Source organism: Copidosoma floridanum, unplaced genomic scaffold (assembly GCF_036245765.1).
Source record: "Copidosoma floridanum isolate Cflo_tuat_1 unplaced genomic scaffold, Cflo_Japanese_pri ptg000020l, whole genome shotgun sequence".
In the NCBI taxonomy this organism is placed as follows: domain Eukaryota; kingdom Metazoa; phylum Arthropoda; class Insecta; order Hymenoptera; family Encyrtidae; genus Copidosoma; species Copidosoma floridanum.
The window spans coordinates 6516022-6535412 of NW_028321897.1; the positions used below are offsets into that span (position 1 = coordinate 6516022).

Genomic DNA, 19391 nt, shown 5'->3' on the forward strand with positions numbered 1-19391 from the left:
CCGCCTTGTAGCGAACATAGAGTTCTCTTTCTCGATCCTCGTCTTTGCTTTTTCACAAAAATGCGATCGTACACTCGCGCGATTAGCCGCTACTTACTTTTATGACTTACATATATTATACTTACAGCAACCACGTGTGCTCATGAGACACTCATCTAATCACGATCGTTTATTGTATACACATACAGATCGTGCGCTAGCATCTAACGCATTCATATATATATATATTATATTCCCAACAACAACGCACTTCTTCAGCATGCGGGCCTTCTCTTTCAAAGCGCGTCACGCTATATATCGGTTCCAGCGGGCTCCGCACATATGTACGGCTAATTGACGACGAAGAACGTGAGCGGACACACTTGCCCCTCTTTCGCATATTTATATATATGTGTGTTTATGTATATATATACATTGTGCTTTGCTCTCTCCCATTCGCCAGTTCTTTCTTTTTCTCATCATTCACATACAAGTACCCGGGCAATAAAGCTCTGCTCTCCTCAGTCGGCTCGCGTGTCTCGACTGATGTCAATCATCGGCCAATCGCCTATTATAATTTTCAAAACGACTTTTTGTATCTGTTTGTCATTTGTTTTTTTTTTTTTTTTTCTAAATCGCTTGCTTTTTGAATAATTATGAATTACAAAACTTCGTGTTCCCTGCTGGTCGTGTTGTTGGCGATCGTCGCGGTGTTGGGATACGTCGTGGTGAACCAACCGGTTGTCGAGGACTATTGGAAATTGAGGAACGATTTTCTGAAGCACGAGCAGCACAGGACCTTTGGTGGTGATTTCGAACTCGAGGACTGGGAACAGGCCGCCAACCAAGTCCTCATGAAGGCAAAGCGTGCTGAAATCGATGACGGTTGGTTGAATTGTTATTACTATTATTATTTTTTCTCGATTTTTTTGGTGTGGCTCGATTAAAAAAATATTTTTTAATTTTTTATTGAAATTACACCAGGGAAGGGTGAATTCGATTTATCCGAGGATATTTTGTCAGGTGTCTATCGGGTCTATTTGCATTGTATACGGATAGATATAGTGGTAAAAATGATTGAACACCCCCACGTGGTTGATAGTCATATCGCAAGTTCAAACAAGCCTCGTGGACATTCCTTTTTACTGAATCTTATTACCGAATGTTTGGTCAAATAGATTATTTTGAACACGTGGGACGCGCCTTATCTTCTCACGGCAATATTATGATTCTTATGAATTGCAATCAAAAAACCTTTATTTTTTCATTACTCATAAAAACGTATAGTTTTTGTTAAAGACAACGATAAGATTATTGAAAGCGTTCAACGTGGGTAATAATCATATCCTTGGAATCATTATTCGAAGCAAGAAAAATTTTTGCGCAAACAGTAAGTCGTTGACGATAACAATCGATTTTTGAAAAATTAAATTGATTTCAAACCTATTCAATTATCAATTCAAGGAAAAAGTGTAATATCTGGGGAAACCCATGTGTATTTACAATATTGTAATCATTACTTAGCTAGATTTATATCAAGTATCTACTTATTACAAACAATATTTTTTGCTACAAGCATTCAATGGATAACTAACGTAAACAGTTCTTTTTACAAAATTTTTTTTTTTACTCGGGAAAAATTTTAAAAATAAAATCCTTCGTAGCTGCATACTTTTCTGTTTTATGATGTAAATGAAAATAAAGTACGTCATAAATTACGTACGCCCAGTGAGAAATATTCTTCTCTAGCGAGGGAGGAAGGCGTAATTAGTTGAGGGGAAATACCCAGAGAGGTGCCATTATTGTGAAAACTAGTTTTCGTAGGGATTGTTAGCTTTCCGTTGAAGCCAATGCGACCCGATCGCCGTTATCAGTTTCGCAAATAGGATTTTTTTTGGGGAACTAATTGATGTATCTGATGAGAAATACAAAATTTAACTACCAAAACCAATCCATGTCACATAAATAAAATTTAAAAAAAGTCCATAATCAATAAACAAGTCAATTAAAAAATTAATGCATAATGGATCGAAAGTAATTAATTGCTTGATCATATGCTTCAATTTCTAATCAGGTAGTGTAGCTTGCACTGTCCAGTTCTTTGACCTTTAAATAAAAGACTACATAATTAATTGTTACGCTTCCAACCAGTAAAATTATCGTTATGTAAATCTGTTACTTTCACATCGGTGAAGTGTAACACAGCCTTTTGTACAAAGTATTTTCAAACTTCAATGGAAAACAATTTTGTTGTACATAATGAAGCTTTTCCATTTTTTTTAAACGTTAACAAAAACTTTAATGTAATTCTACTATGCCAAGAGATTTTGTTGCTGTTGAGAATTGTGTTTAATAAAGACCAAACAAAAAGTTGTTAAAATAAAGTCAAACGAAATATATCGAAGTATGTTTTTCTCGGCATATACTGTGCCGACAGAAGGAACGTTCCTTACGCTTCGCGGAACGGAAATCCCTTCTCTCGGCGCAGGATTGGTGAAAAATCGTTAAAACCCACGGGAGGAAACAAAGAATCCCTCGGTGTTCCTCCGTACATTCTTTATTTTCCTAATTTAGGTGACTTACCTAAGGTGAGTAGTGTACTATTAATTTACAGTTAATCTTCAAAGTGCAACGAAAACACTAATTTTTATAGGTGACGGTACGATTAGATAAAGAAGTATTAATAGAAAAAATTTTTTTTATTCCGTAAGTCAAACTGAAGTTTCGTAATTGAAACAGATGTACATCCAAAATGATTTAAGATGTTGAATCATGTAGAAAATTTTACTCAACTGCAATAATAAGAAGCTGACCGTAACTTTCCAAACCACGACCATTTGTCGTTAATATGGATTTTTAACGTAAGTAATCATAAAATTATATTCTAGGATGCAAAAAACCGTCCGAGTTCCTGCCATCGCAGAATTTCTTCGTGGCAGCTGAGAAGATCCGTCGGTCCGCGGTGTTCAAAATAATCCAAAAAATGCCCAAAGGCTCCATCCTTCATGCCCATGACACAGCTATTGTCTCGATGTACTACGTCCTGAATAACATCACTTACCGGCCGGATTTGTACGTTTGCGACATCGATAGAGATCCGAAGCTCCGGTTTTTTGACAAGCCCGACCATACCTGCAACTGGACTCTGCTTGGAGATTTACGTGAAAAACGTAACGATGTCGATCGTAAAATTCGACAGAAAATGACGATGAACAGTGAAAATTCTGAACTGGCCTATCCAGATAGTGACGCGGCTTGGGAGAAGTTCATGTCGATTTTTATATTTATCACTCCTTTTTTGACGTACAGGTGAGTTTTTTCGTGCACGAGTAAATCGTAGAAACGACGAGTCAACATTTTTGATGATAGCAAGATTAATGACTTTTTCTCCAGACCGATCTACGAAGATCACTTTTACCAAGGACTTTTGGAATTTTACAATGACAACGTACTCTATCTTGAATTAAGGACGACTTTGCCAACGTTGTACGATCTCAATGGTACGAAGTATGAAAATGTGGAGGTGGCAAAAATTTACAAAAAAGTCACCGACAGGTAAGCATGTATACACATACCGATTTTACAGCAGATTATCTAATCGCGATTGGATGATCTTTAAATATTATTGAATTAATTTTTTTGTAGATGAATAAAGCGATTGCGAATAACACGTAAGCGAGTGTTGATTTTTTAAAACAATTTCTTGAAAGTTATTTAAATTAAAGCAAATATTCATCAGCTTTTTCCTTCACGTAGTTTTCTCTCGATCCATCAAACAATGATATTGTAGTACACCTCAGTGACTCGTGTGGTGATTAAAATAATTATTTCACCATTTAGATTCCTCAAAGACTACCCAGACTTTGTAGGCGTGAAGCTGATCTACGCTCCGTTGCGCAACTGCAAGAAAATCGAGTTCAACGAGTACTTGAAGATAGCTGAAGAGCTGAAAAGGGAACTCCCGGACTTCATAGCCGGATTCGATCTCGTCGGCCAGGAGGACAAAGGCAAACCCCTTGTGGAGTTTGCCGAGGGGCTGCGCTCGATCGGCAACGATGTCCAGCTGTTCTTCCACTCCGGCGAGACCAACTGGTACGGGACGAGTGTGGATGAAAATCTCGTCGACGCTGTTTTGCTCAACACCAAAAGGATCGGCCACGGGTAAATATTTTTTTTCTTTCTTTGCCCCATCAGATGCAGATGTGGTAACATGTGATTGTTCCATTTGGAGGTTTGCGCTGCTAAAGCACCCGAAGGTCATGGAAATGGTGCGCGACAAGAGCATAGCGATCGAGGTGTCGCCGATTTCCAATCAAGTCCTGGGTCTGGTCAAGGACCTCCGCAACCATCCGGCAGCTGCACTTTTTGCCAACAATTACCCGGTCGTGGTGTCAAATGACGATCCTGGCCTGTGGGAGGCCAAGGGATTGAGTTACGATTTCTACGAAGCCTTTGTCGGGATAATGTCTCGCAGTGCCGATCTCAGGGCTTTGAAGAAACTCGCGCTCAATTCGATCGAGTACTCGAGTATGAATGTAGTGCAGAAGAAAAAAGCCAAAGAGATTTGGGATAGACGCTGGAAAAAGTTTGTTGTTGATTTAAAGAACCTGAGAGACAACACAGAAAAGATTTGACCATTTAATGTACAAGACAAACAGTTGTACTACCAAAGTGTGCATAGTTGTAATTTAATTATGATACTTACGTGGAGAGACATTCAAGATAGGGATTATCGAAGGATTAAAAAAAAAATACAAGAAAATGTTATTACGTTCACGCGATTTTGTTCAAGCTTTGAGATCACAGATATTTAGTTGGATGACAATTTTTTTATTATTTAATCAGATACTGATATTAGATTTACAATAGTTACAATATAAATATGTGATCATTATGAGGCATAAATCACGGCACAAAAAACAATATACTTAATCTAAATATAACTTAAATAATATATATGTCTGTGGATAATTACAGGACTTTGATAGCTACGTTAAGAATTTATAATTTAACTTTTAATCTGTAAACAAATTAAGGTCGACAACTAAGATACTCAGATTTTTATCATGCATCAACATATTTTAATAATATCTAAATAACATGGAAGCAAATATAAACTACTTCGTGGTGCTAATTGTGTAAAATTCCTTGTATAACGAGCTTTTTTTACAAACTAACGTAAATGTTAAAGCTAAACGGCAAAACAGAAAATTATCATGTTATACCTGACACTTGATACGCAGTTGAGTAATAAGGTTTTTTTTTTTTTTTTAATAAAGATATCCTGTACATATACATAATTTTTTATTTTATTGTTTGGTTTCTTCGTAGAAGAAGGTGCTGCATCAGACAGCTATATTATTTTTAAAATTACGAATAACATTTTATATGGTAAAAGATTGAACTTCATACATAAGAAATAATTTGCTGGTTTCTACGTGCGTAATTGTCCGACTTAATACATACTGTATGACAGTTACATACTTATTTAGTTTATTCACCACTCATAGGAATAGTTTTATTGTTCAAATAACCTTTTACTTTTTACTGAGAGCTAAGACTTTTTTCTTCATATCAGTAAGGTTAGTCAGATGACAAAAAACTTCTTAAAGTGTAAGTCACTATTATTAAAAATTTTTTGTATTAAAAAATACATTGTATTTTTAAACCAAATGTATTTCCCGAGGTGATAATTTTTAAAATAATTGTGACAATTCTTAATGATTTCCTAATAACCAAACAATTTTTAATTCTTAAAGAGAGCGAGAATTAATATCATTACGTCAAATACATAAAAAATAATCATAAAAAAAAAATTCAACTATCCAAGTAGATTTTTAAGTTTAATAAACTATGTATGAAATATAATCTTTTGAAATTATTGTTTGAAAACTATTTACCGAGTATCCGTTTGATTCACTATTATTCGTTCCTGTTTTAAGACAGAAAAATTTATTAAATTTCATGTTTACATTTTAATGATAAAAATAAAAAATTTGTAAATACATATGTGGTAAACGATATCATGCATCATTTAAAAAGCCTTGCGTTAATAGTTTATTAGTAATTTTTCAACTAGCCTATTTAAAACTATTTTATGTATTGAAAAAATTATTTATATACATCTCTATAGCAAATTTATGTGTAGAAATTGATTTATTTCGTTTTTCAATTTCTTTGATAAATTGGGGTTACACGTTGATAGTACCGACAAAACATTTTTTGTGTTTTCTAAGCTTAACATTGAAATAATATTCCGTCTTTGGAAAACGTAAATAAATTTGGATTTAAAAAACAAATGTCAACTTCAAACATTATGAAAATGTTTTTATTATATAACTATTACTGGAGTGTTTTTGAAAGAGTTCAAAAAAGATTTTAACTTAGTTAACGTTTCCAATACAAACATATGAATTGTAGAATAAAGTATATTGTTGCAGAAACAATATAAAAAAATTAATCAAATATTTCACTTAAAATTAATCATTATAGCCTTGGAAATAACTAAAATAGATTTACCACGTGTATGGATCATATTCTAAAGTTGTTGGTATTCATATTCTTGTTAAAATAAATATTCAATATTTTCTAAGTACTTTTATACAAACATTTAAACCGTTACGCTGTACATATATTTAAAACCTGATAGAGAAATTTTCCTTTATTTAGTATTCTGACATGACTCAGCAGCATATATATATATTATCTTACGTATATCGAAACATAGTTTAAAAAACTATTAGCATTATCTATAAGTATTTTTAATGGCACTTTGGCCAACCAATGACGAAAGAGTGATTCGAGGATACAACAGACGGAGTTTTACCGAAATGCGTCATTTTGGAGGTACCTACGTACGGTTCAGAATATTCTTTCTTAAAGCTTTTATGAGCAGTATAAGGTCATTTGTACTCACCTGTTGGAACATGCTGTAAATATAACGATATTAATGATTTAATTTCAATAGTTTTATACACATTCAGTTTATGATTAAGTGATTTAGACAAATTTCTATTGTCACTTATTTTTCGCTCAATTAAACTGCTCATATAATATAATGTGAATATTTATTAGTTGACAATGGACAACTAATAGCTGGGGTGTCCTAAATTTATGCGTTATTCAAAGTTGAAGAATACCTTTTGGTCTCTAGTTAACTCTAAAAATTTTCGTATTTTATATGTGCAAAAAAAAGAAAAAAAAAAAAAAAATTAATTAGAGATTTATTTATGCTTTGACTTGTCAAAAGTATTTATTTATTCTCTCCTATGACGTAAACTTACATCATACATATCAACGTCAACTCCATGTGAATAGTGCAATAAACAATATAAGTTAGTTAAAATTACAATAAATCTTTATTACCTCAACAAGTTTTCAAAAAATATATATTTGTAATAATATATTATGCACTGATAGGTAGGTATTTATAATTGCTGTAGCACGATCAGGAGTAAAGTAAACAATTGATGGCTATTTTTTAAGGATACGCGTACATTGTTGGCTAATGAATTTTTCATACTTTTACTTACATATTTTCACAAGTACTTTCTTCGTGGCTAGGAAACTTTCACTTTTTCGTTTTGCTTTTAGAAAAAAAATTTTGAAGAACCAAATAAGCATTGAGGGACGATTAATGTTACTGTTGGTAATTCATATACTGATAGCAAATATGTATTGTCACGCATTCAGTTCGTTTGAGGATTACATGAAGGTGCGAGAAGAAATTACGAGGAATGAGTTCAACTTAATGTTAGGCAGTGATCTCGTATTAAGTGATCAAGAGGAGAGGGCTAATAAAATTTTGATGGAGGCCAAACACCGAGAGATAGATACAGGTTTTTATGAAATTCAAGGTTTCGTTCGCTCGTGTGTTGTAAAATAAAATAATAAACAATTTTTTCACAGTTTTGACAGATTCGTCCAAGTTCTTGCCGGCTCAAAACTTTGTCCAAGTAGCTGAGAAAATTAGGGAATCTTCAATCTTTAAGATCATCCAAAAAATGCCAAAGGGCGCGATCCTCCATGCCCACAGCTCAGTTTTTGCCTCCTGGGACTCTATTCTGTACAAAATCACGTACCTGCCACACCTGTACATTTGTGAAAACGGTGGCAGTATGAGACTTCAATTTTTCGAGAGACCTAGCAACGAGTGTCAATGGCAACTTCTCAGCGAAATCCGCAAAGTTGATAAAAACGTTGACAGCAGAATCAAGCGAAACCTAGTTATTACAATTGACGATCTGAAATCAGCTTATTCGTCCAATGATGCTGTTTGGGACAAGTTTAGATCGATTTTTGTTTTTATTAGACCATTATTCAACTACAGGCCAGCTTACGAGGAAATGATTTATCAAGGACTTTTGGATTCGTATAACGACAACATTTGGTACGTGGAACTACGTATGTTTCCAATTGGTTTGTATGAACTCAATGGTACGACGTACAATGAAATGGAGATAGTGAGAATCACTAAAAATGTTGTTGATCGGTAAGTGGATCGTTATATTGTAATGGCTCTGTTACATGTTGTTAAAAAAGTCCCAATAGTTGAACCATTAGGGTTACAGTGTATTTTACTTTTTTTTTAGATTCATAAATGATCATCAAGACTTTGTTGGAGTGAAGGTTATCATTTCTGCATCGCGTAGATGCAATAAAGACGAATTGGATGGATTTTTGACAATAACCAAGGAGTTGAAAAGAGAATTCCCGGACTTCATAGCCGGATTCGATCTCGTCGGCCAGGAGGACAAAGGCAAACCCCTTGTGGAGTTTGCCGAGGGGCTGCGCTCGATCGGCAACGATGTCCAGCTGTTCTTCCACTCCGGCGAGACCAACTGGTACGGGACGAGTGTGGATGAAAATCTCGTCGACGCTGTTTTGCTCAACACCAAAAGGATCGGCCACGGGTAAATATTTTTTTTCTTTCTTTGCCCCATCAGATGCAGATGTGGTAACATGTGATTGTTCCATTTGGAGGTTTGCGCTGCTAAAGCACCCGAAGGTCATGGAAATGGTGCGCGACAAGAGCATAGCGATCGAGGTGTCGCCGATTTCCAATCAAGTCCTGGGTCTGGTCAAGGACCTCCGCAACCATCCGGCAGCTGCACTTTTTGCCAACAATTACCCGGTCGTGGTGTCAAATGACGATCCTGGCCTGTGGGAGGCCAAGGGATTGAGTTACGATTTCTACGAAGCCTTTGTCGGGATAATGTCTCGCAGTGCCGATCTCAGGGCTTTGAAGAAACTCGCGCTCAATTCGATCGAGTACTCGAGTATGAATGTAGTGCAGAAGAAAAAAGCCAAAGAGATTTGGGATAGACGCTGGAAAAAGTTTGTTGTTGATTTAAAGAACCTGAGAGACAACACAGAAAAGATTTGACCATTTAATGTACAAGACAAACAGTTGTACTACCAAAGTGTGCATAGTTGTAATTTAATTATGATACTTACGTGGAGAGACATTCAAGATAGGGATTATCGAAGGATTAAAAAAAAAATACAAGAAAATGTTATTACGTTCACGCGATTTTGTTCAAGCTTTGAGATCACAGATATTTAGTTGGATGACAATTTTTTTATTATTTAATCAGATACTGATATTAGATTTACAATAGTTACAATATAAATATGTGATCATTATGAGGCATAAATCACGGCACAAAAAACAATATACTTAATCTAAATATAACTTAAATAATATATATGTCTGTGGATAATTACAGGACTTTGATAGCTACGTTAAGAATTTATAATTTAACTTTTAATCTGTAAACAAATTAAGGTCGACAACTAAGATACTCAGATTTTTATCATGCATCAACATATTTTAATAATATCTAAATAACATGGAAGCAAATATAAACTACTTCGTGGTGCTAATTGTGTAAAATTCCTTGTATAACGAGCTTTTTTTACAAACTAACGTAAATGTTAAAGCTAAACGGCAAAACAGAAAATTATCATGTTATACCTGACACTTGATACGCAGTTGAGTAATAAGGTTTTTTTTTTTTTTTTAATAAAGATATCCTGTACATATACATAATTTTTTATTTTATTGTTTGGTTTCTTCGTAGAAGAAGGTGCTGCATCAGACAGCTATATTATTTTTAAAATTACGAATAACATTTTATATGGTAAAAGATTGAACTTCATACATAAGAAATAATTTGCTGGTTTCTACGTGCGTAATTGTCCGACTTAATACATACTGTATGACAGTTACATACTTATTTAGTTTATTCACCACTCATAGGAATAGTTTTATTGTTCAAATAACCTTTTACTTTTTACTGAGAGCTAAGACTTTTTTCTTCATATCAGTAAGGTTAGTCAGATGACAAAAAACTTCTTAAAGTGTAAGTCACTATTATTAAAAATTTTTTGTATTAAAAAATACATTGTATTTTTAAACCAAATGTATTTCCCGAGGTGATAATTTTTAAAATAATTGTGACAATTCTTAATGATTTCCTAATAACCAAACAATTTTTAATTCTTAAAGAGAGCGAGAATTAATATCATTACGTCAAATACATAAAAAATAATCATAAAAAAAAAATTCAACTATCCAAGTAGATTTTTAAGTTTAATAAACTATGTATGAAATATAATCTTTTGAAATTATTGTTTGAAAACTATTTACCGAGTATCCGTTTGATTCACTATTATTCGTTCCTGTTTTAAGACAGAAAAATTTATTAAATTTCATGTTTACATTTTAATGATAAAAATAAAAAATTTGTAAATACATATGTGGTAAACGATATCATGCATCATTTAAAAAGCCTTGCGTTAATAGTTTATTAGTAATTTTTCAACTAGCCTATTTAAAACTATTTTATGTATTGAAAAAATTATTTATATACATCTCTATAGCAAATTTATGTGTAGAAATTGATTTATTTCGTTTTTCAATTTCTTTGATAAATTGGGGTTACACGTTGATAGTACCGACAAAACATTTTTTGTGTTTTCTAAGCTTAACATTGAAATAATATTCCGTCTTTGGAAAACGTAAATAAATTTGGATTTAAAAAACAAATGTCAACTTCAAACATTATGAAAATGTTTTTATTATATAACTATTACTGGAGTGTTTTTGAAAGAGTTCAAAAAAGATTTTAACTTAGTTAACGTTTCCAATACAAACATATGAATTGTAGAATAAAGTATATTGTTGCAGAAACAATATAAAAAAATTAATCAAATATTTCACTTAAAATTAATCATTATAGCCTTGGAAATAACTAAAATAGATTTACCACGTGTATGGATCATATTCTAAAGTTGTTGGTATTCATATTCTTGTTAAAATAAATATTCAATATTTTCTAAGTACTTTTATACAAACATTTAAACCGTTACGCTGTACATATATTTAAAACCTGATAGAGAAATTTTCCTTTATTTAGTATTCTGACATGACTCAGCAGCATATATATATATTATCTTACGTATATCGAAACATAGTTTAAAAAACTATTAGCATTATCTATAAGTATTTTTAATGGCACTTTGGCCAACCAATGACGAAAGAGTGATTCGAGGATACAACAGACGGAGTTTTACCGAAATGCGTCATTTTGGAGGTACCTACGTACGGTTCAGAATATTCTTTCTTAAAGCTTTTATGAGCAGTATAAGGTCATTTGTACTCACCTGTTGGAACATGCTGTAAATATAACGATATTAATGATTTAATTTCAATAGTTTTATACACATTCAGTTTATGATTAAGTGATTTAGACAAATTTCTATTGTCACTTATTTTTCGCTCAATTAAACTGCTCATATAATATAATGTGAATATTTATTAGTTGACAATGGACAACTAATAGCTGGGGTGTCCTAAATTTATGCGTTATTCAAAGTTGAAGAATACCTTTTGGTCTCTAGTTAACTCTAAAAATTTTCGTATTTTATATGTGCAAAAAAAAGAAAAAAAAAAAAAAAATTAATTAGAGATTTATTTATGCTTTGACTTGTCAAAAGTATTTATTTATTCTCTCCTATGACGTAAACTTACATCATACATATCAACGTCAACTCCATGTGAATAGTGCAATAAACAATATAAGTTAGTTAAAATTACAATAAATCTTTATTACCTCAACAAGTTTTCAAAAAATATATATTTGTAATAATATATTATGCACTGATAGGTAGGTATTTATAATTGCTGTAGCACGATCAGGAGTAAAGTAAACAATTGATGGCTATTTTTTAAGGATACGCGTACATTGTTGGCTAATGAATTTTTCATACTTTTACTTACATATTTTCACAAGTACTTTCTTCGTGGCTAGGAAACTTTCACTTTTTCGTTTTGCTTTTAGAAAAAAAATTTTGAAGAACCAAATAAGCATTGAGGGACGATTAATGTTACTGTTGGTAATTCATATACTGATAGCAAATATGTATTGTCACGCATTCAGTTCGTTTGAGGATTACATGAAGGTGCGAGAAGAAATTACGAGGAATGAGTTCAACTTAATGTTAGGCAGTGATCTCGTATTAAGTGATCAAGAGGAGAGGGCTAATAAAATTTTGATGGAGGCCAAACACCGAGAGATAGATACAGGTTTTTATGAAATTCAAGGTTTCGTTCGCTCGTGTGTTGTAAAATAAAATAATAAACAATTTTTTCACAGTTTTGACAGATTCGTCCAAGTTCTTGCCGGCTCAAAACTTTGTCCAAGTAGCTGAGAAAATTAGGGAATCTTCAATCTTTAAGATCATCCAAAAAATGCCAAAGGGCGCGATCCTCCATGCCCACAGCTCAGTTTTTGCCTCCTGGGACTCTATTCTGTACAAAATCACGTACCTGCCACACCTGTACATTTGTGAAAACGGTGGCAGTATGAGACTTCAATTTTTCGAGAGACCTAGCAACGAGTGTCAATGGCAACTTCTCAGCGAAATCCGCAAAGTTGATAAAAACGTTGACAGCAGAATCAAGCGAAACCTAGTTATTACAATTGACGATCTGAAATCAGCTTATTCGTCCAATGATGCTGTTTGGGACAAGTTTAGATCGATTTTTGTTTTTATTAGACCATTATTCAACTACAGGCCAGCTTACGAGGAAATGATTTATCAAGGACTTTTGGATTCGTATAACGACAACATTTGGTACGTGGAACTACGTATGTTTCCAATTGGTTTGTATGAACTCAATGGTACGACGTACAATGAAATGGAGATAGTGAGAATCACTAAAAATGTTGTTGATCGGTAAGTGGATCGTTATATTGTAATGGCTCTGTTACATGTTGTTAAAAAAGTCCCAATAGTTGAACCATTAGGGTTACAGTGTATTTTACTTTTTTTTTAGATTCATAAATGATCATCAAGACTTTGTTGGAGTGAAGGTTATCATTTCTGCATCGCGTAGATGCAATAAAGACGAATTGGATGGATTTTTGACAATAACCAAGGAGTTGAAAAGAGAATTCCCGGACTTCATAGCCGGATTCGATCTCGTCGGCCAGGAGGACAAAGGCAAACCCCTTGTGGAGTTTGCCGAGGGGCTGCGCTCGATCGGCAACGATGTCCAGCTGTTCTTCCACTCCGGCGAGACCAACTGGTACGGGACGAGTGTGGATGAAAATCTCGTCGACGCTGTTTTGCTCAACACCAAAAGGATCGGCCACGGGTAAATATTTTTTTTCTTTCTTTGCCCCATCAGATGCAGATGTGGTAACATGTGATTGTTCCATTTGGAGGTTTGCGCTGCTAAAGCACCCGAAGGTCATGGAAATGGTGCGCGACAAGAGCATAGCGATCGAGGTGTCGCCGATTTCCAATCAAGTCCTGGGTCTGGTCAAGGACCTCCGCAACCATCCGGCAGCTGCACTTTTTGCCAACAATTACCCGGTCGTGGTGTCAAATGACGATCCTGGCCTGTGGGAGGCCAAGGGATTGAGTTACGATTTCTACGAAGCCTTTGTCGGGATAATGTCTCGCAGTGCCGATCTCAGGGCTTTGAAGAAACTCGCGCTCAATTCGATCGAGTACTCGAGTATGGATGTAGTGCAGAAGAAAAAAGCCAAAGAGATTTGGGAAAGACGCTGGGAAATTTTTCTGAACGATTTGGTTAAAAAATAAATGTTATAGTTATCGTGTCCAATTGACTTATTTACATAATGGGATGGTCATTACTTCTTAAATTTTATTTTTTAATTATTCACTCACTGGAATTCCTCTATTGTAGCCTTTAAAAAAAATCTTCATAAAAAAAACCAAATAAATTAAATTAACACGTGATGATATTTTGATTTTTTATTTAAACAACACGAAACTTTTAACGTTTTTAAGACAATTTATTTTAGCCGTCTTAATGATTTTTAAATCCACTTTAGAATTATAAAATTACATCGAGCAAAGACTTTATTTATAGATTAATGAAGTGAATTCCTTAGAACTTTTTTATACTAAAAATTTTTTATGAAAAATTCAGTCGGTAGTTTTAACGCTTGTCAATGTGATTTAATAATTTTTAAGCAGATTAGAAATCATTAGAATAAACAAATAACTTGTTTTATGATTATAACTTCTATTTTAGGCAATGAAGAGATTTCAGTATCTGAATAAAATATAAAATTTGGTGAATAGCATACATGTTATGAACACACAGAAAAACTCTTGTTTTCTTGTAGAAGATACTAAAACTTTTTTTAAAATTATTATCTGTTAAATTTTAATATTCATGAAATTTTTTTTTTCATACGTTTTGTATCTTAAATATGTATAAAAAATTTTATCGTACATTTTGGACTGTGATACATACGAACGCTGATCGTTCATATCTGCAAAGACCGGCGGTTAGAGGAAGGATCAAATAGATGCGTGTACAGGGATATGGGGAAAATAAAACACATTTATCTTGTTATTGTTATGACACAGAAGAATTTTTATTTCAATTTTGGTAACCAGCTGAAGTCCAAAGGTCAGTCCGAAACGTGTGATCACAGATGAGGCTGAGAGGTCGTGCGGTTGTCCTTGTTTACTTGCCATAACCCCTTTTGGTTCTTTTTAAGGGCCTGAAAAATAACGATTTAGTTGAAGTAACGAACAAAAGTTTGGATAAGTTAAAACAATTTTTTTTTTTATCTCGTTTTGTTTCCACGATAAAAAAGTTATGAGCTCAACGAAGGAACTGTAGTTGCTTCAAGTATTAGTACATTACACATCCAAGACGACAAAGTTAATAATTTGTGTACATTGCGTTGGTATCAGAGTTTTTTGAAACATATTTTATACCACCTCTTATCAAAGACTAGTACTATCTCTAGCAAAGGAAAAATATGAAATCGTGTATAAATTTTATATACATACCAAGAACCGAATTAAATAAGAGTTTTATCGCGAGTATAATACACAATCTAGGGTCTGTTACATGTTAGTTTAATCTTAATGTTTTTTGATAGTAATAATTTATCATAATTCAACCAAAAGTAATACAAATTTATCGCTGATTTTAAAGGCTAATTTATTCATTTCCTTCAGAGGAAATAAAAGAATCGTATGTACTGAAAAAGTGTAACTTCCGTGCATACACGTTGTTTGGTTCTCCTACAGCTGAAGTGGCACTACTAAGTAACTTGTGAGCAAAAGTTTTACTTTGATCCTAAATATTGCAATAAATCATTTAAAAATTTTTTTAACACAATTCGTATTTTGAAAGTGGTAGTTTCTCCGTATTGGGAATAACTAACTATCCATTCTCTGATGAAAAATTTCTATTTTATGGATAAAAAAATATGTAAAATCTTAAATAAGTTTTTCGCATGAGAATATACGCATGCATATTTCACTCAATTTTCCCAAGTGTGTTATATACAATTCTAATGATCGTTTACCACAATTGAATTTTTTTGGCAATTTAGTTACTTTAAAAAAGTTTTTTTTTTTTTTTTTTTTTAATTAGGAATAACAGAAAATTTAATACTATTTGTCGTCACTTGATGAAGATCCATATCAAATTTAAAATTATTTTTAAACTTTTTATCATTAGTATAATAACTTCCTGTATCTCTGTTAATCGAAATTTATGTTTGTTTTCGAAACACGATATAATGAATCAGCCTATCCCTAGTTTTTGCAAAGCAACTCATAATTATTTCAACCTAATTCATGCATGTATTTATATTTACGTATAATAAAAATCAAATTGATAAGATAAGAAAATATAAAAAGCTAATCTCCCGGCCAAACGGTGTTTGACTATCTTTCTTTGCTTATACGATTCCAACTGAAGATTATAATCAAGCAAGCAAAAAATAAAACGACAAACGGCGTATTATAAAATAAAAATTTACCTTTTGTCGGCCCCTCGAGCCATTCTCTTTCGTTTCCTGTCAGATATTTCGCCGGTCCCGTCGTTCGATACTAGTGTGGGCGCAAGAGGCGTCAACTTGTGGGGCGAACTGGTTGTTCCTGACGGCACGTTTGTTAACAGTTGCTTGCCCTGCCGATTTTCCTTTGCTTTACGCAGGACGCTTATTTCGTGCGACGACACCACGATTTCGTCAAAAGCCTGACCAATGAATTCTGCAATGCATTTTTCGTTATGTATACCATCACCCAACGCTTTAGATTGACATTTTTATAGAGTATTATACATTTATTTTTATTGCAATCGATATAATTTAGTTTAATTATTTCAAGAATTTTTTTTTTTTTTTACGTTGAAAGTATACGTAGAGTGATTATACTTACTATTCAGATTGTTTGGTTGACTTTGGGCATTGACGGTTATAGAAGCCAAAACGAGTATAATGAAGGCCAACAGTTTGACAGCCATTTTATTTGATTGTTTTTTTTTTGTTTTTGTTTTTTTTGTAGTTGGTTTTTGATTTCGCTTACAGCCAAACGATAATTTTGCGCTCCAGCTTTCCCGAGCCAAACAACAATTTCTGTGGAAACAAGAAAAAAAAGAATCGATTACTGTACGGTGTTTCATGTCTCCGCATCTTAACTGAGCTGAGACGTACGCCTTATAGTAGTAGTCTAAGCTACGGCTGTTCTCCTTCTCAGACCGCATGTCCCCAATAATAATTTGATTTGAGATTCTTTATTTTAGCGTACATCTTAGCTCAGTTAAGATACGGTTGCTCTAGCGAAAATAGATGAGCCAGGGAAATTTGAACAGGGTTCACGGGTTGATATTTGGTATTGGTAAATAAAGGTCAAGTATTACCACAAAGGTAGTAAAAAAAAAAAGAAAAGATATTTGCCGTTTTTTTTTCCAATGGTGCACACACGGTTTTTTAAATTAGGCCTTATTTATAGAAAGTGAGGTATTCCATCCACACAATGGGAAGACAGACCTACTTTCTGCTGAGGTGCGAAATAAATGTACAATTTTATTGAGCACATAATCTAGTATGTTTGGTGCAAGAAAGAAATTTGTGCGAACGTTGAGATAAGTAATAGGCTTAACTTTCAGCGGCACAAAGGAACCCCTGATTGTTATATTTGTTTTTGAAATGGCCCATATAATTTTAATAAGCAGTACCTCGACGAACGATAAAAAGAACTGCTGGCAATTTTCTAGAGATACGAAAAAAGCGATAGCGCTAGTGCACGAGAACTAGAGGTATATTGTAATACAACCGAGTCGAATTTCTCGTTGCGAAATTGTATACTTAGGTATCGTAGGTGCGAGGCTATGAGGTTCTCACGGTGGCGGGAGGTCCAATGATACGCGACGCACGTTTGGAAAAGGTTGCACAAATTTTCTAGGGACCATTGTATCTTTTATCTATGTGTTGGGGGGAAGCAATTGTTTTTTTTATTCGTTTGAAAAAAAATTCATTTAAGGAGTCAGTACAGGGTAAATAGCTGTAACATTGGTCTTGTGAATAATAATAACAATTTTTCGAAATTAAATACGTAATATTATACTGTATTTCATTATTTAGAGGGAACTTTAGTCAATATCTGTCATTTAATAAACCTCGTTACACTTTTATATTTTTCTGCATTAAAAGTCAGTGATTAATAATTATAATAGATTATCGAGCAGAAAAAAGAATTATATATATATATATTTACGCATGTTTTGTTAATTACATCTAAAATCTATGAAAATGTACACTGATTTAAACATTGAAAATTTTTTTATTTGTGAATTACACTATACTCGTGAATTTGTAGTTATTTTTGTATCTATCGCTCAGAGCCCCGGTAATAGGATCGATCACCGCTACCGATCTAGAATCGAACGAGCGAAGGTCGTCGCTGCCATGAAATGATACTTTCGCTCGTGTTCCAGAAAGATTTAGCGGTTGTCGAGCGATAGGTACATTAGACATGAACGTAAATATGTTGCTTATTGAAAAATTGTTTTTCCATTGATCGAATGTTCAAAAAAAAAAATAAAAAAATAAAAATAAAATAAATTTAGGCAATACTTATCAAAAGCTTGAAAGCTCCGGATCCGCGTCGAATAGTGATTGAAAATTCGCCTTACCGTGTAATGTAAAATCAGTTAAGCAACAACAACAGCGTAGACATTGCCGTACGAGGGACAAAGAACTCGGCTCTGGACCACAAAGGACGAGCCCCTCGATAAACTATTGCTCCTCGCGGAGTGTAAAGCCAAGCGAAAAAAAAAGAAAAAAAGAAAAAAGAGAAAAAAAATCGTAAAAGTTCCAAGGGGCCAAACTATAATTGTACGGAGTGACAAAATTGTGGGTATACGTGTACAGACGCGAGGATGTTAATGGTTGAGTGTGTTCTCTCGGCACTTACCGACAATATCCCGCAAGCGAGGATACTTTCCGAGCCGACAACCGCACGAGAAATGCGAGCGCGAGTGGCCGAGCGGCAGCCTTCGAGCCTTCGCGGTCCGCGCCTCCTCCCGGTCTCTTTCTCCCGTGCTTATACTTACTCCCCTTGCGATATGCAGCGGCCTCCTCCTCCTCCTCTTATGGGTGCACGTATACGAGCCCTGCGAGCGAAAACGAGACGGGTGACGCGTAAAAAGAGCCCAGAGAGGAGGAGGACAATATAAGGTGGGGCTCTCTCTGGCTTTTATGTACGCGCGCGTGTGTGAGTATCAATGGGTAAGTGTAATTCGTGTGATGGGCCTCTTCCTCATCGAATCCTGGTGCAGGGTCTTAGGTACGCTCTTTGGTGGTGGTACTGGTGGTGCGAGAGGATATTTGTGCAGGAAGAGGGGGTTTGTCTTTTTGCACACGCATTTTTTTTTTTTTTTTTTTTTTTTTTTTTTTTTTTTTTTCTTCCATGCTGTGCGAACATATCCATGTTTGACCGTGTAAATGTGTCTTCGATAGTAACACTATTTTAGTTGATGCTGATACTTATGAGGATATATTTTTATTTTTAAAACAATGGAGGAAAAAGAAGAAGAATTGTTTTTAGGATAATCGACTCGT

At 34.0% G+C, this 19391-nt stretch overlaps 4 protein-coding genes across 4 annotated transcripts; 3 read left to right on the forward strand and 1 right to left on the reverse strand.

Moving 5' to 3' along the window:
* Positions 1–410: 410 nt before the first annotated feature.
* On the forward strand, positions 411–5752 carry LOC106641376 (adenosine deaminase). The gene is made up of 5 exons (XM_014355786.2): positions 411–864; positions 2868–3288; positions 3373–3534; positions 3820–4140; positions 4211–5752. Exons 1-5 carry the CDS (start codon positions 636–638, stop codon positions 4611–4613), a joined length of 1536 nt encoding a protein of 511 aa, XP_014211272.2. The 5' UTR covers positions 411–635; the 3' UTR covers positions 4614–5752.
* A 1885-nt stretch (positions 5753–7637) lies between these two features.
* LOC149374357 (adenosine deaminase-like) lies at positions 7638–10503 on the forward strand. The gene is made up of 4 exons (XM_089593840.1): positions 7638–7817; positions 7888–8470; positions 8571–8891; positions 8962–10503. The coding sequence occupies exons 1-4, from the start codon at positions 7652–7654 to the stop codon at positions 9362–9364; spliced, it is 1473 nt and encodes a 490-aa protein (XP_089449966.1). The 5' UTR covers positions 7638–7651; the 3' UTR covers positions 9365–10503.
* A 1885-nt stretch (positions 10504–12388) lies between these two features.
* Positions 12389–14130, forward strand: LOC106641359 (adenosine deaminase-like). The gene is made up of 4 exons (XM_089593915.1): positions 12389–12568; positions 12639–13221; positions 13322–13642; positions 13713–14130. The coding sequence occupies exons 1-4, from the start codon at positions 12403–12405 to the stop codon at positions 14092–14094; spliced, it is 1452 nt and encodes a 483-aa protein (XP_089450041.1). The 5' UTR covers positions 12389–12402; the 3' UTR covers positions 14095–14130.
* A 773-nt stretch (positions 14131–14903) lies between these two features.
* Positions 14904–18795, reverse strand: LOC106646390 (uncharacterized). The gene is made up of 4 exons (XM_089593940.1): positions 18745–18795; positions 16708–16904; positions 16308–16539; positions 14904–15029 (listed from the first exon to the last, which is right to left on the reverse strand). The coding sequence occupies exons 2-4, from the start codon at positions 16790–16792 to the stop codon at positions 14993–14995; spliced, it is 354 nt and encodes a 117-aa protein (XP_089450066.1). The 5' UTR covers positions 16793–16904; positions 18745–18795; the 3' UTR covers positions 14904–14992.
* Positions 18796–19391: the final 596 nt, after the last annotated feature.